At 40.4% G+C, this 13,500-nt stretch overlaps 1 protein-coding gene across 1 annotated transcript; it reads left to right on the top strand.

Moving 5' to 3' along the window:
- The first annotated feature begins 421 nt into the window (after positions 1-421).
- On the top strand, positions 422-7,675 carry LOC132779314 (vomeronasal type-2 receptor 26-like). The gene is made up of 5 exons (XM_060783004.2): positions 422-769; positions 2,868-3,728; positions 4,697-4,924; positions 6,209-6,335; positions 6,774-7,675. Exons 1-5 carry the CDS (start codon positions 422-424, stop codon positions 7,673-7,675), a joined length of 2,466 nt encoding a protein of 821 aa, XP_060638987.2.
- The last annotated feature ends 5,825 nt before the right edge of the window (positions 7,676-13,500 follow it).

The raw sequence follows: 13,500 nt of genomic DNA, 5'->3' as shown, positions 1-13,500 counted from the left end.
AGGTTAAATAATCATTGTAGGCACCATGGCACCCCTGCTTTAGGAGGTGAAGGGCGGACTCCCACAAAAGTCCCTATAAGTTTCATAAAATAGGAGCTACCCTTGGGGCTGGATTGGGGGTTCTCACCTTCAGGATGGCCTTCCAACTATGATCGGCTGACAGGTGCAGCCAAAGAATTTTGGCTGGCTTTCGGAATCCTTGGTGCACGCATATCCTTGTAGATGATATGTCTACAGATTTTTCCTTTACATGTTATTATGGGTTCTTTCAATAAAAAGGGCAGAAATAGCCCTTTAGATCCATTTTCTTGTGTATGGTGGTGCATTACCAACCTTCCCTCTGCCTCACTCTCTGCCTCCCTCACATGCTTACTCTCTCCTTTATGATGGGTAAGTGTTACATTTGATTGAACTGGAGCAAATGCTCTCATTTGAAGAAGAGAGAGACAATTATAAAGAAAATATCACTTCTTACAGGCTATTTACGCACCTCTATCAGCACATTGCGGCCTTGGCATTTGCTGTAAAGGAGACCAATGACAACCGACAACTCTTTCCCAATGTTACCCTGGGTTTCCACATCTATAACAACTGTTTCACTGAAATTGGGACCTACCTTGCTGCAATGGAACTTTTGTCTAGACGGCGCAGACTCGCTGTCAATTACAAATGTGAGACAGAGAATCTTCCAGCAGCAGTGATTTCAGGACCCAACACTGACATTTGTCTTCACTTAGCAACTATTCTGTGTATATACAAGATACCACAAGTAAGATGTGTATACAAGCATGAAATCTTAACCATCTGTTAAAGCCTAAACTCTAATCCATCAAGTTGTAGGTACACAATGGGGAAAATTGTGCATAAATATAACATAATGAAATGGGAGAGTTTGGTTTAGCATTCTGACTGACATGTTACATTGCTTCATACAGAAGACTGCTTTTCATTCTCCATTCGTATTTCCACAGTCCAACATAAAATAGGAAGCTAATGCTTAAATATACCATAAAGATACCAGATCTCATCTGATCTTAATATTTGGATGGGAGGCTGACAATGAAACTAGGATACAAGTACAACAGACTATATTTCTGAGAAACTGGAAAATTCATATCTGAATATGCCTTGCTTAAGAAAACCTTTGAAATTCATGTGGTCACCATATGTTGGCAGCTGACTTGAGGGTATCCACAGGTTTTGCATGTAATAGTTCAGTCTTTGAGATTTTGATCACTTGATTTTGCTCAGTGACCCTTATGTACCTCCGATTTAGGATGCCTGAATGACAATGAGAGTAGTTTAGCAGTGGAATATGCTGCCTCGGAATGTGGTGCTCTCTCATTCTCTACAGGTTTTTAAGCAGAGGGTGGATGTGTATCTGTTGTGGATGTTTTGATTCTATGTTTCTGCATGACAAGGGGTTGGGATGGATGGTGCTTGGTGTCTCTTCCAATTCTATAATTCTATTCATTTGTGTGTAGATCTTATTTGGGTTCTGTGGGATGGAGGGTTCTTTCGCCTTATTCTGCCCAATCCCAACCAACTCTTTGTCCTCATTTACTTTGAAGTCCCCAAGTTGTCTTACACTACCACTACTTTCTTGGTGAGTAGAGAGGAATCGAAAAGCACCTGGTAACCCCATCCCCATAGCCAGATGCATGGGGATTAAAGAAGTGTTAGGATTTCTGGAGAAACTCCATGGACGTGTAGCCCAATGCTTCCCCAATCTTGTTGAGACCATGAGACATGCCATTTGCCTGTTCACCCCCAAAATAACGAGACCACACAACAATGTTTTGGGTTACAATTGGGGCAACTTTTATTAAACTTTACCTATTTAACTTTATGCCTTAACCTAAATTAACAAGTGTAATGAACTTGGTGTATCAAAGCCGAGGAATTGTCCCAGCCGGACTTACTCCTTGGCTATTTGGGGTGATATACCTGGATCCCCTGGTATACCACTAAGGGAAACGTGAAAGAAGTCTTTCTTAAACTTGTCAAGACCAGACTCTCCCACTTTCTGGGCCATCCAATTTCACCTCACCGAATAAATTAACTTTCAGGTGACTGTTTTAGCTAATGGCCCGCACCCCTAAAAGGTGGGTGCCTTCGGTGAAGACCAGGTTTTGTATTTCCCTAGCTATTTTTCACTAAGTCCTATTTATAAAACCCAGCATCCCATCTAGCCCCTAAACAGTTTAGGGTAGGCAAAAACCCTCCAAGAATATAGGAGGGGAAAATTCCTAGCCGGTCCCAAAAGGTAACTGATAATTATACTGTTAATGGGTGAGTGTGCCGGGTTGACTTCCAGGATCAGAATGAGGATAAGGGACTGGCCAAGCCCCTTTTTCTGGATAGTTCCATTTGGAACCATCCATTCTCTACTTCGGGGGAGGAGGCAAATTGCTCTCTCCCCCTAGCATTGCCAGGGGTAGAAAGTCCCTTGTGAAGATCTCAGATTATGGATAGAATGATGCAACACAAGGTAGTATTTCAGAAATAATGGATGGACAATGTTTAATTCAAAAGCAAGATCTTGAATTTGAGCTTGGATATAAACATAAAGCTACTCCAGTTGATTACAGTTTCTGATCACTGTTCAGGTCCACAGATTCTGACTATACATGCTAGGGAACTTTAACAGGAGCTAACCTGATAGTGACAACTCATTGATTTGGAGTTCAGATGCTCCAGTGGAAGTCAATTTGCCAGTGCATTTCAGCACAGTTAGTATTAGAAAATCCATTGCATGAACAAAAATAAAAGCAACATTCCATGAGACAATATTTAAAGGGAATCGAAATGTTGATCCAGATTTCATTAATCTTCATGTTCCTCTCAATTTGTGTGTGTGTGTGTAGCTTATCTTTGGATCATCTCCGATGGTAAATAATGAAGTACAAGGTCTTTTCTTCCACCATATGTTCCCCCAAATTGGTTATCAGTATGGAGGGATTTTGCGGTTACTCTTGCACTTCAACTGGATTTGGATTGGAGTAGTTTGTCGAGATGATGACACTGGACAGCGATTTGTACAATATGTTCTTCCCATGTTTGCTCAGCAGGGCATCTGCTTCCAGTTCATTGTAAGAATCCCCAAACCCGACTTTACTAATACTCTTGATGCAACTGTGGAAAAATATAATGAAATGATTACAAATGTTATGGGAAGTACTGCCAATGTGATTCTTGTGCATGGTGAAACTACTACTATTATGGTTATAAGATTGATGATATATGTTGCAGAAGTAATGGAGACACCCCTGCGAATCAGTACAAAAGTGTGGGTTATGACAACTCAGATGGAGTTTGCAATGCTTTCTTTTGTAAGAGACTGGGATATAGACTTCCTTCATGGGGCTATTTCCTTTGAAGTTCATTCAAAGGCACTTTCAGGATTCAAAAGCTTTCTTCAGACAAAAAACCCTCTCTCAGCAAAAAAAGACAAGTTTCTGTGGATGTTCTGGGAAGAGGTATTTAACTGTGACTTGCCTAATCCTTCATTAGAAAAGAAGGATAATATGTTCTGCACTGGGAAGGAGGAGCTAGAGGCGCTTCCTGCTTCTGTTTTTGAAATGAGCATGACCAGCCACAGCTACAGCATCTACAATGCTGTCTATGCCATTGCACATGCTTTGCAGGCCATGTATTCAACTAAATTGAAACAGAGAGCAGTGTCGAACGATGCAAGAGAGGAACTTTGGAACAGATACTCATGGCAGGTAATCTCATGAATGCAGAAGGGTTTACTAATTCAGGAAATTGCTCTCTGAGTAAATTGCAATATGTGTCTCTAGCTTAATGTTTCTCAACCTGGGGTCAGGACTCCGGGGGGGGGGGGGGGGTGTGTGCGAGGGAGTGCCAGAGGGGTCACCAAAGACCATCAGAAAACATAAATATTTTCTGTTGGTCATGGGGGTTCTGTGTGGGAAGTCTGGCCCAATCCTATCATTGGTTGGGTTCAGAATTATCTTTTAGGTGAACTAAATCGCAGCAAATACAATTCTCAAATGTCTAGGTCCATTTCCTCCAAACTCCACCAATGTTCACATTTGGACATTTTGAGTATTTATGCCAAGTTTGGTCCAGATCTATAATTGTTCGAGTCCACAGTGCTCTCTGGATGTAGGTGAACTACAATTCGAAAACTCAAAGTCAATGTCCACCAAATATTTTCTGTTGATTGTAGTTCTGTGTGCCAAGTTTGGTTCAATTCCATCATTGGTGGACATCAGAGGTTCAAATCTGGGGAGAGTGCGGATGAGCTCCATCTGTCAGCTCCAGCTCCCCATGCGGGGACATGAGAGAAACTTCCCACAAGGATGGTAAAACATCAGAAATATCTGGGTGTTTCCTGGGCAACATCCTTGCAGACGACCAATTCTCTCATACCACAAGTGACTTGCACACAAGTGACACACACAAAAAATCCATATTCAGAATGTTGCCATGACAGTACTACATTGGGGATGGGGTGGGAGAACGAATGTGACCATTGCACAATGGGTTTTATGCGCATTGGGGCAGATATGAATTGTGAGCCAATGTAGAATGGTACTGTTATGATTTGGGAAGCCTGAAAGAGAGGGCTGATGCACCCTTGGTGACAAAACCTGATAATGTGAATCGTTATCATATATGTTTCATTTTTCCATGCACTTTTCCATCAGTTCCTTCCTATTCCATTTAGCTCCACCAGTTTCTGAGAAGAGTTACATTCAACAATAGTGCTGGGGAAGAGGTTTCCTTTGATCAAAATGGGGAATTATTAGCAGGATTTGATATTATCAACTGGGTCACATTTCCAAATCAGTCTTTTGTGAAAATAAAAGTTGGTACAATGGAACCACAAGCTCCGGCAGACAAGAGTTTTATTATTCAAGACGATGCCATTGTGTGGCCCAGCATCTTCAACCAGGTAAGTTCACTTTTATGGAGAATTCAGATATTTCTCCCGGGATGAAGGTCATTCTATAAGCTTTTAAACAGAGGCTGGATGGCCATCTGTCAGGGGTGATTTGAATGAAATATTCCTGCTTCTTGAACTGGATGGCCCATGAGGTCTCTTTCAACTCCTTGATTCTATGATTCTATGATTCTTCAAATGTTGAAATAGGTGTCTCTCCTGGTCAGACTAAATGTGATGGGGAAGATTTTTTTTACCATTGCACAGACCTAAATGTCATGACAAAAGAGTTATCCCGCAGTGACAAAACATCTGAATGTCATTATTAGTAATGGCAAAATAATGTTAGGCAAAATCCTGTATCACATATGATGAATACTAGACTCGATATTTGCAACTCCAAACATCTGTAACCCTTCCAAATACCAGGCTCTGGGCAACAATGATGAGGGCGTGAGATATGCATCTTCCTTTTGTCTAGATAACTCATTTTCACTGAGGGCCAATTCAAACTTACTGTTGCCTTCAAAAGACTATTTATAATTGTATAAATGTCACTACTCCTTAACATATTATTAAAGAACTGGAGACACCATACAGCCAGTATAGTTATGTCAAGACATGTCTGACTTACATCATAAGGTGAATCTGTCATTGGGTTCTCTTGACATTCTTCTAAAGCTGACAGAATGTGACTTGTCCAAGGTAACCCAGTGGGTAGCCATACCTGGGAGGGTGTTCAAACCTTTGTCCCTCAAAGGGGTATTTCAAAGCTCAGACCATGCTCAATGATGGCACTACATAAACAAAAGATAATAAGTGAGTCCCTATGATGATAATAATAATAAACTTTATTTGTACCCCACACCATCTTCCCGATGGGGACTCGGTGTGGCTTACATGAGGCCAAGCCCAAAACAACAATTACATAAAATAAAACAAAACCGAAAATGCAAATAATAAACAATAATAACGCAATTACATAAAACAAAAGCCAACATATCAATATAAAATTACAATAAAAACTATCACAATAACATGGGCAAGCTACATGTTATGGATAAAAGAAAACTGGTTAAAAACAGATTAAAAACTCAGGTGAGATAAACAAAGACAGATTACTATGATGGCAAAAACAACAACAACAACAACAACAAGTAGCTAGACAGTCCCCAATTTACAGGCATCTGACTTACATACGACTCATAGTTACAAATGGGGGCAATGCCTGCTTTATATGATGCAATAGGATTCAGATTTTCACAAGACTCTCAGGGGTTTTTTTTTAATGAACAGGAACTACCTCTCTCTAGATGTAATGAAAAATGCCAGATGGGCTCTAATAAAAGAAAGAAGGAAGGGAAGCCATTTTGCTGCTATGATTGCATTCCATGTCCAGAGGGCAAGATTTCAAACTACACAGGTAGGAAACATGGGATTCTTTATCTATGAGTTGATAAATCATTCATACATCTCAAAACTTGGTCTTTGAATATATTATAAAGGTTTAAATTTGTTGCAAGATGACTGATATGAAAATACTTTTCAGTTATTACAAGGAAACTATATCTGATGTTGTGAATAACAACTGGTATCTGGACTGTGTGGATATGTAAGGGGTTAAACCTCAGCAGTTCCCCTGCATTGAAATTGTATTAGTTCCATGGTAGAAGACAATGTAGCAAAACAAAAAAGGTGCAGCCCTTACTGTTATTCATAACGGAGATATCCTCCTGAACAGAGTAACCAAATTTCAAAATCTAGGGTTTTGCATGTGCTTTGATATGTACATTAGCTAGCATTCTTTTTGTAGAGCCACCTCAATGAGCCGGTTTTCACTTTGAAACTTCTTGTTCTTCAGACATTGATGAATGCTTTGAATGCCCTGGATATCAGTATCCAAATGAGGACAAAGATGGATGTTTTCCCAAAGAAATTATTTTCCTGTCTTTTGGAGAGCCCCTGGGGATGATTTTAGCTGCGTTTGCTCTCAAATTTTCTCTCATCACCCTCTTCATTCTGGGCATCTTCGTGAAGTACAAGGACACTCCTATTGTCAAAGCGAACAATAAGAACCTCACCTACATTCTCCTGACCTCCCTCCTGCTTTCCTTCCTTTGTGCTCTCCTATTCATTGGCCAACCTGGAAAGGTGACATGCCTCCTTCAACAAACTGCTTTCGGTGTGATTTTCTCAGTGGCGCTTTCTTCCATTTTGGCCAAAACCATCACCGTCATTCTAGCTTTTATTGCCACCAAGCCAGGGTCCAGGATAAGGCGATGGATGGGGAGGAGGTTGGCATATTCCATTATTATTTTTTGCTCCCTTACCCAAGTTGCTATTAACATGGCATGGTTGGCAACCTCTCCTCCATTCCCAGACCTTGATATGTACTCAGTGAGTCAAAAAATTGTACTCAAATGTAATGAAGGCTCAAGCAGTATGCTTTACACTCTTTTGGGTTTCATGGGTTTCCTCGCTCTTGTCAGCCTCACTTTGGCTTTCTTAGCCAGGAAGTTGCCTGACAGTTTTAATGAGGCCACGTTTATCACCTTCAGCATGTTGGTCTTTTGCAGTGTTTGGCTGTGCTTCATTCCAACATACCTGAGCACGAAGGGCAAAAACATGGTGGCTGTGGAGATTTTCTCTATCTTGGCTTCCAGTTTTGGTTTATTGAGCTGTATCTTTTCACCAAAATGCTACATTATTTTGCTGAGGCCTGAACTGAACAGCAAGGAGCAACTAATAAAAAGAAGGGATTGAAGAATGTTCCTTTCCTTCATATACACTTATTGTTGCCCAGCATGCAATCCCATTGTGTTTACTAGAGCATAATTACGGATTATACATACATTCCCCCCTCCTCCAAGATAATTGTTGAAAGAGACTTCCTTAGCACATCTATGTGATTCAAAATGAGGTAAAGGCTTAATGTACAGAATAAAGGGGAAAGACAAATATAAGGAATTAAACAAGATTATCCTCATATTCAGACATTCATAATAAGTACAACAAAATTTGTAAACTGTTCCCGTGGAGGAGAGGGAGGAAGTGGGAAAGAGGAGAAATGATGTAAACATGTGTAAATAATGGAAAACTTCTAAGGATGCCTGCTCTAGATGCAGGCAAAATATCAAGAGAGAATGCTTCTAGAACATGGCCATATAGCCTGAAAAACCAACAACAACCCAATGATTCCAGTAATGAAACCCTTCAACAATATAATGTTTTGAATGTTTGTATAATTTTAACACTATCCGCAATAAATTTGATAATAAAAAAACCAAAGAATAATTGGGGAGGAAGACAAGATGCATAAAAGGCACTGGGTGGAAATCATGTTGCCTCCCAGATGTTGCTGGACTCCAAGTCACAGCTGTCAAGTTGATAGAGCTGTATTAGATGGAAATGCATTGTCCATCAACTCCATTGTGCATTTCTGTGCAAAAAAGAAGAAGCTTCTAATGCACATGCGATCACAGCACATTGCACCGAAGAGTTAAGCAAGTGGAGATGTGAATCTAAAAGGACAGCTGAGTTATGAACATATGACAGGCATGATGAGAACTGTATTATTTCCTGTGGTCCCAGTGGGTATCAAAAGAAGTGGAAGGCATGTGCATGCCCTCTTTTTCATTATCTCTTGCCATGTGCGTATCTTGCTATGGTAATCACTTCTCATGTTGTTGTGAGTATATCTCCGTATTTACTGATAGAAGATGTGATGTAAATAGTTGTATATAAAGCAACAAGGGAAGAATAAAACCTCCAAAGGAAAAAAAATGAGATAAACAAAAAGCCTTTTTACATGGAGCATTTTGATAGTTGTTCAGAAATCATCAGAACTTTGACAAAATGATTTCCCCCTACAGCTCTCAGTTTTTCCAGCTAACTTGACCACTCACAGTACTCCATGGAAGGGAATCTTTATCTTATTTACAAATGACACAGTTAACACAGTGAAAAAAGGAACAGAGTTTAAATAGATCTAGGCAAACTCTGTTAAATGATAGAATTCAGCATCTTAGCTTACTACTTAGAATTTTAGAATGTATCCAAGATCAGATTGATCACCTCAATAATCTGGAGATCACAATCTACCATTGCTAGTGCTGGTCATTATTACTTTCAACAGAAGTTGTATGATATTGTGATCCAAAAATAAATGGGTAAAGGTCAATGGACCTGGGAAATAATAAAATAGTCTTTGTGATGTTATCTGTGCTTCTACTGCTGGCTCATTCTCAAGTTTTCACAAAATTCACATGATAGGCAGCATGATGTCATAGTTGGAATGTTGGGTCAGGACTCTTGGAGACTGGGGTTTAAACTATGAAAAACTACAGAGTGATCGTGGGTGAAATATGTTCTCAGACTTGAAGAAGATAATCTTATCCCCCTCTGAAGAAATCTGTGAAAAGTTTGCCTTAGGGCAGTGATTCTTAACCTGTGGATCCCCAGGTGTTTTGGCCTACAACTCCCAGAAATCCCAGCCAGTTTACCAGCTGTTAGGATTTCTGCGAGTTGAAGGCCAAAACCACTGCCTTAGGGTTACCATAAGTCAGAAATGACTTGAAAATGCACAACAAGAACATGTAATATGGAATATGAACTAATTCTCATTCAATGCTTGATTACTGATGAGATGACAATGATGGTATTGATGATGGAGGACAACAACTTTCATTATATATAACATTACCCATACAATAATAATAGCAATAATAATAATTTTATTTCCCACCTGCCTCTCCCCGTGGCTCAAGGCGGGTTAAAGAACAATTAATACACATACACATTGAAAAAATGCCACAGACACACACATTAAAATGTATTTCTATAAAAGATACATATTAAAACATTTTTCTCTAAAATACATATTAAAATAAACAAAACAGAGATTAAACAAAGGACACACAATTAAAATTCATGTTTTAAAACTGTCTGGGTGGGCCTGCTGGAAGAGATAAGTCTTTAGATTAGTGATTCTCAACCTGGGGGTTGGGACCCCTGGGGGGGATCATGAGGGGGGTTTCAGAAGGGTCGCCAAAGACCATCAGAAAACACATATTTCTGATGGTCTTGGGAACCCCTTTGGCAGAGGAGGCTGAAGATTTCTCCTCTAAATCACTGTTATTTCCTCCCAAATACTTCTAGTATTTTCTGTTGGTCATGGGGGTTCTGTGTGGGATGTTTGGCCCAGTTCTGTCATTGGTGGGGTTCAAGGGGCTCTTTCAATGTAGGTGAACTATAAATACCAGCAACTGCAACTCCCAATGTCTTCCCCAAACTCCACCAGTGTTCACATTTGGGCATATTGAGTATTTGTGCCAAGTTTGATCCAGATCCATCATTATTTGAGTTCATAGTGCTCTCTGGATGTAGGTGAACTACAATTCCAAAACTCAAGGTCAATGCCCACCAAACCCTTCCAGTATTTTCTGTCAGTCATGGGAGGTCTGTGTACCAAGATTGGTTCAATTCCATCATTGGTAGAGTTCAGAATGCTCTTTGATTGTAGGTGAACTATAAATCCCAGAAACTACAACTCCCAAATGACAAGATCAATCTCCCTCAATCTAACCAGTATTCAAATGTGGGCGTATCGGTTATTTGTGCCAAATTTGATCCAGTGAATGAAAATACATCCTGCATATCAGATATTTACATTCATAAGAGTAGCAAAATTATAGTTCTGAAGTAGCAACAAAAATAATGTCATGTTTAAGGGTCACCAGATGGCATCAGGAAGGTTGAGAACCACTGTTCTAGGGGCATTTTCTTCTGGCATTTTGTCTGCATCCGTGACTGGCATCTTGAGAGGATTTGAAGATGCCAGTCTCTGAAAGCTAAATAACTTATGATCCTCTGAAGATGCCAGCCATAGATGCAGTCAAAATGTAAGGAGGAAATGCTCTGAGTTTCCAATCAAAGATCATCATCAAGATTTTTCTGGATGGGCAGATTCTCTTTGTAAGATTTCCCTGAATCGATTGGATTCTCTTTGCAGGCTCAGCTTTTTATTAAGAAAGTCTCATGTCCACTGTCGGGGGCGGGGGCGGGCATAGAGGTGTTAATGGGGAGGGGGAGATAATGGAAAAGGAAACCCAATCAAGTAATTTGGCCTTTAATTTGGGAAAAACTACTTTAAAAATCCAAAACGGTCTTCTGACATGGATAAACCAAGTACCCAGGATGGCGATCCCTGTAGATTAAGGGTGGTGCTGCTGAATGCCAGGTCTGTCAATGGGAAACATCAACAATTCAGGATCTAATTCTAGATGAACAGGCAGACATGGCATGCATAAAGGAGACCTGGTTAGATGAGGCTGGGGGGGGGGGGGGAAGGGGTCAATCTCACCCAGCTTTGTCCTTCAGGCTTCTCTGTGCAGCACCAGCCAAGATCTGGGGGGTAGGGAAGCGGGGTAGCAGTGGCCTTTAAAGATTCCATCTCCCTGACCAGGTGCCCCATCCCATAGTCAACCTTGTTTGAATGTCTCCACCTGAGAATAGGAGCCCTGGACAGCATAGGGATTCTCTTAGTATACCATCCACCCCACTGCACTACAGTCTCCCCACCTGAGCTGTCATGCTAGTACAGGGGTTCTTAAACTAAGGTTCGAGGTCTGGATATGGCCCTCCAAGGTCATTTACCCAGCCCTCGCTCAGGGTCAACCTAAGTCTGAAATGACTTGAAAGGACACAACAACCACAACAACAACAACAATTTTATCTCATCAGCCAAAAGCAGGCCCACACTTCCCATTGAAATACTAATAAGTTTATATTTGTTTACATTGTTCTTCATTTTAATTATTGTATTGTTTTAAAGTGTTTTTTACACTACAAATAAGATATGTGCAGTATACATAGGAATTCATTCATGTTTTTTTTTCTCCAAATTATAATCCGGCCCTCCAACAGTTTGAGGGACTATGATCTGTCCCTCTGTTTAAAAATTTTGAGGACTCCTGTGCTAGTATGTCCAATATGTCATTATATTACATGTCACAGTGCTGGTTCTATCCTGTACAATCACTCTATGGAAACAATGGCTGTATTCTGCATTGTCCAAGTCATAACATAAAATTGTGTAAAAGTGGGTTTGAGATCTGTGTGCCTAACAGAGACTTTTCGCTCTCCCTGAGTTTTAGTTAATGTTTGAGATCACTTAAAATATTATTCATGCAGCAGAAAAAAACTTAGAATTGTCTCTGCTACAGTTCACATGGCATTCAGAGATTGAAATGCACACTTTTATAGACATTCTCCTTAACTATAATCACTCATGTATTTAAAGATTGCCCATCATAAAATGGACTGTTTTGACCATTCTGAGTAACTTATCCATATGGATGAGGCTCATGACATTTTCATTGATACACTTATTGCTTCGTATTTCTTTCTAGGAGATACAGCACAAACCAATCTGTTTTATATGTGTAGAGTAATGGTAATGAAACATTATGAACCAGGCTCCAAAAATTTAGACAGCTTGACTTGCAATTGTAAGATGATTACTATTAAGCTGTGGCATTTCTCCTCTATTTGAAGAATTCTTTTGTGAAGTTCAACACCATCTGCTTGTTGTCAAAAACCAGAACCCTGAAACCTTCAAACCTAGGAAATTGAGTCCACAATAATCTTTCACTCAGTATCAGGTGACTTCTGAATGAACTCACAAAACTTTGCACAAGTACCACTCACAGCCCAAGGAATACCCCACCATTTAGTCAAAGAGAAGACAATCTTCTCACAGTGCCCATAATGGGCTTGATAAGATCTGAGTTTTTCCCAGATCTTATAAAGACTATGCCTGGGAAGACTTCCTGATCCCAATTGACTAAACCATGATCTTGAAAGACAGGCAGAATATTACAAACAGTCCCAGGTCTGACCAAATAATTCACAATGACAGTGAGGAGTAAGCAAGAGGGAAAGCCAAATGTCCATTCCAGGGTCAAGAGTCAATTACCGGTGATAATCAAAAAGCAAGTTCAAATCCAAAGCTGTTGTCCAAGAAGAGTCCAGTTTCCAGAGAGCATGAGAGTTCAAGAGTCCAGGACTTGGCTTAACAACTGGCATTATTGCCAGAAATCAGGTAACGAACCTGTCTCTTAAATCCTACTTTCAGATGTGTTTCCTGCAACTGGCCCTCTTGCCGGATAGCCTCAAAAATATTATCAGCTGAGTCCTTTCTTTTCTTAGCTCTGCAAACCCAGAAACAGTCAGCTCCTCTTCAGCCTGCCCAGCAGAAGTCACATGGATTTGATCAGCGGGCAGAGTAGTTATTTCTTCTATAGATGTTCCTTCAGGATGTGGCTAAGGGAGTTGCTGTTCATTGCTAGGTTCTAGTTCTACAGCTTCTGTCAGCAATCCATGACATCAATAATCAAATCAGACCTCCTCCCAGAGGTCTCCATTGAGGCTGTGCCAACATCCCTGGTACCCATTGTGTGGCCATCCAAAGCTTTGTGTCCTGTTCCGGAATGGACAGGAACAGAGCTATCCATTCCATTAACACCAACACAGTTTGCTTTTCCTCCCACACCCCTTCCATGGGCAGACCAAGAAACAGCCATGAGACA

This window comes from Anolis sagrei, chromosome 6, assembly GCF_037176765.1.
Source record: "Anolis sagrei isolate rAnoSag1 chromosome 6, rAnoSag1.mat, whole genome shotgun sequence".
Taxonomy (NCBI): Eukaryota; Metazoa; Chordata; class Lepidosauria; order Squamata; family Dactyloidae; genus Anolis; species Anolis sagrei.
Note: the sequence above shows the minus strand (reverse complement) of the source record. Positions and strands in the feature narration are given on the sequence as shown.

Excerpts from the sequence above, each read along its gene's own strand:
- LOC132779314 (XM_060783004.2), top strand. The coding sequence starts at position 422 with ATGCTCTCATTTGAAGAAGAGAGAGACAATTATAAAGAAAATATCACT. Across the intron at positions 770-2,867 it reads GTATATACAAGATACCACAA|CTTATCTTTGGATCATCTCC; the intron begins GTAAGATGTGTA and ends GTGTGTGTGTAG. Across the intron at positions 3,729-4,696 it reads GGAACAGATACTCATGGCAG|CTCCACCAGTTTCTGAGAAG; the intron begins GTAATCTCATGA and ends TATTCCATTTAG.